The sequence below is a fragment of the Gekko japonicus genome, unplaced genomic scaffold (assembly GCF_001447785.1).
Source record: "Gekko japonicus isolate JY-2015 unplaced genomic scaffold, Gekko_japonicus_V1.1 scaffold5040, whole genome shotgun sequence".
Classification (NCBI taxonomy): domain Eukaryota; kingdom Metazoa; phylum Chordata; class Lepidosauria; order Squamata; family Gekkonidae; genus Gekko; species Gekko japonicus.
Genome location: NW_015165409.1, coordinates 61,108 through 64,412, shown reverse-complemented (window position 1 = coordinate 64,412; position 3,305 = coordinate 61,108). Strand labels below are relative to the sequence as shown.

The window sequence follows — 3,305 nt, the reverse complement described above, 5'->3', positions numbered from 1 at the left end:
TCCTTTTCAATCCCTATGAGGCAAAAGAATTCAATGCATGCCATTGGAATGAATGCCTTCTCTAGCAAACTTAGTCTTTTAACATCGTTTGTAGCAGGCCCTTTCACCAGAGAGCGCATTTGAGCATTGGTACATTTTTGCATTTCTTTTTCTTCTTGTACCATTCACTGAATTATAATTTTTTCCCTTCTAGTTCTGCAAACAAATGTCTGCTGAAAGTAGCTGGATATGCAGCTCAGCTAGAGCAATATCAGAAGGCTGTTGAAATTTTTGAACAGGTCGGTACCCAGCCTTCCGTTTTAGAAGCGTGTGTATAAACCAACAGGCATGCAATTTAACTGAGTATCTGTTTACTTACTACATTTATACCCCACTTCCTTCCCTAATGGTGACCCAAAGTAGCTTACAATATTCCCTCTCTTCTCTGTTTTATCCTCACAACAACCCGATGGGGGTAGGTTAGGCTGGGAATGTGTAACTGGTCCAAGATCATTCAGCAAGTTTCCATGACAGAGCGGGAATTTGAACCGGGGTCTCCCCTATCCTAGTTTGATACTGTAACCACTACACCACACTTCTCATGGGTGACTTGAGAAGTGGAGCAATAGATTTGGGGATGCATCAGACTGCAATCCTTCCTGTAAGTCTGGTTGTGATGCCGCACATCCTTTGATGAAAGGAACCCTTTGTCCCCTTTTCAGGAATTAGCTGTTCAAAGCCAGGGGCGTTTTCCTTTTAGATGCCTGTTGTGAAGATAGATTACTTCCCAGTTATCTCAGCCAGATGGAAGTACAGCCAACTCAGGTTATATTTTTAATGAAATCCCGGATCTACCTTTCAGATCTCCTGATACAGACCCCTGTTATAAATGTTTTACCATCTGGTTTCCAAACTATCAGTGCCTGCGTTACGGTTGTGATTTCCCGTTTTTCCTCGGTCACCGTCAAGAGGGCATTTGTGCTGTTCTGTGCTAGAGCGCCTGCTTCTTTTGCATTTCTAGTTAAAGGGTTGCAGGAAGCGAGGTGGAGAGCTTCTGGCAGTTAGAGGACAGAACACAGAGCTAGGTATAAGGCAGTTTTCTATGTCACAGTCATGGTTTTTTTACAAATTTGAAAGCTGACACCGTTACAAGTTTTATCAAGAACTGGGCAATGACAGGTGTGCCTGAACCAAACTTGACTGAAGGCCAATTCACACATTACAAAGTCCTTGTGCTCTCCAAGGCTGCGGTCAGAGGTGCCATTTGGCGCAGAGGGGAAGTGCCCCTATTTCCTCTGGAGGAATTTGACTCGCAGTCGCGTGATCACACATCCCTTTGTGCTGCGGGCTCAGTCCATCACTGCGTGATCAGACGCCACCTAAGGCGAGTGGGGTTTTTTGCCTTTTGTTTCCCATGCGCATAAATGAGGAATCGAACCTCCGCACTGAGGGTTCCCCAGGGAGTATGTGGTTATTTGCATAAGGGGGGGGGGGGGAGAAATGGCACTGAGTCGGTATGGAATGAGCAGTCCATCCGGACTGCCTGAGAGCGCACTTGAGTGATCAAACTAGGGAAAATCCATCTGTGGCCCGTTAGCAAGTGTTAGGACTGAACTTTCTCTGGTGTCTTTCAGCTTAGAGGGAACACTGCTGCTAAGACACATACGCCAGTTTTGGTACCTGTGAAAGCCTGACATAATTTGTGGGAGCGAGCCTGTGATCTTTCACCTCCTTTTAAATGGAGGACATTTCTAAACTGTGATCTTAATCGGCATGGTCTGTTCCTGGAACGTCAAATCTGAAAGTAGCATTGCTGAAAACAAAAATGTATTTCATTCTTTTCTTAGGCTATCGCACATTACGAGCAAGCTGCAGATTATTACAAAGGTGAAGAATCCAACAGGCAAGTCTTTTCGCGCTGAGAGTGTAAATCTGGACATATTATGTTTGTTTTCCCTTTTCCCTTCTTCACGATAGAATGAAATCCTTTCCCTTCTGGAATTCTTTCCCTTCTTGTGGAACCATCCAGATCCCAAATTAGTTTCCTCGGACTGGCATTCCCCTGGCCTGTGTGTCCATTTTAGTATCATAAATGAGTCAGGAATTCTGGGTCTGGAGCCCTGACCTGGATAGCCCAGGCAAGCCCAATCTTGTCAGATCTCGGAAGCTAAGCAGGGCTGACTCTGGCAAGTAATGGGAAGGGAGACCTCCAAGGAATACCAGGGCTAGGATGCAGAGGAAGGTGATAGCAAGCCACCTCTCTGAAACATCCAAGCCCCACGAGGGGTCACCAGAGGTCAACCATGCCTTTCAGGTGTGTGCACGCACACACACCTGCATACTCACACACACACACACATAAGAATTCTGGGTCTGGCTTAGGGTTGCCAATTCTGGGTTGGGAAGTACCTGGAGATTTTGAGAGTGGGGCCTGCGGAGGGCGGGGTTTGGGGAGGGGAGGGACCTTTAGCAGCATGTAATACCATTGTGTCCATCTTCCAAAGCAGCCATTTTCTCCTGGGGCAGTAATTTCTGTCGTCTGGAGATCAGATCTCCAGACCCCACCTGGTAGTTGGCAACCCAAGTCTGGCTGTATCAGAAGGGAGAGGAATGCGGCTTCCGGTCGAGCTAAGATGGTGCATTGACGCGTTCCGCGGCTTGTGCGGAGCGGACGATGGCCTCTTCTGACAGTTTGGGCTGTTTCCAGCCCAACGCATCGCTCCCTAGAGGGGGGGGGGGACAAGCAGGCAGCAGCACCCAAGAGGGAGTGTGAGATTGGCAAGATTGAGCTTCGGAAGAAGCTGAATCGAGCTTTGATCTCCTCCCACGAAGAGGGCAATTGCCGAGCAACTCTCCAGGGGCCGTTCGAGCCGGGTACCCGGCATAAATTCGCCGTCAGCTGACTTCTTGAAGAGGGGAAACTACTTGTAAGTGAAAAGAAGCAATGCATAACCCGAATTGATCGTGATAGATAACAAAAACGTACCGCTTACCTGAACTAAGTTACGAGTTAATCTGATGCATGCGGTCAAGCGGATAGTCAATTAAAGATCCCAGTGATCTGATTCCGGATAAGAAATGAATTGATTGAAGGCGTTAAAAGGAGAAAAACGTTATTGTTGAACATTCCTGTGGCGGCAGAAGAGATAAGCGCGCGACTGAAAAACCGAAACTGACGAAAGTTATCGCGGGAAGAGGGAGGTTGGTGTGGCTGAGAAAGGTTTCCGACCCGAACAAGAGGAAGCTGAAATCCTAGACAAGCCAATAACAACAGGAAGAAGGTCGGAACTATGAAAGCGTAGTACCGGATGTGTGTACATGCGCAC

At 47.4% G+C, this 3,305-nt stretch overlaps 1 protein-coding gene across 1 annotated transcript in view; it reads left to right on the top strand.

Moving 5' to 3' along the window:
• Positions 1-193: 193 nt before the first annotated feature.
• The window catches only part of LOC107109960 (beta-soluble NSF attachment protein), a gene marked incomplete at its 5' end in the record, with an annotated part of 10,380 nt that continues 7,268 nt past the window's right edge, over positions 194-3,305 (top strand). The window contains one exon of the mRNA XM_015410669.1: positions 194-278. Coding sequence (XP_015266155.1) covers positions 194-278 — 85 coding nt within the window. The remainder of the gene's footprint in view (positions 279-3,305) is intronic.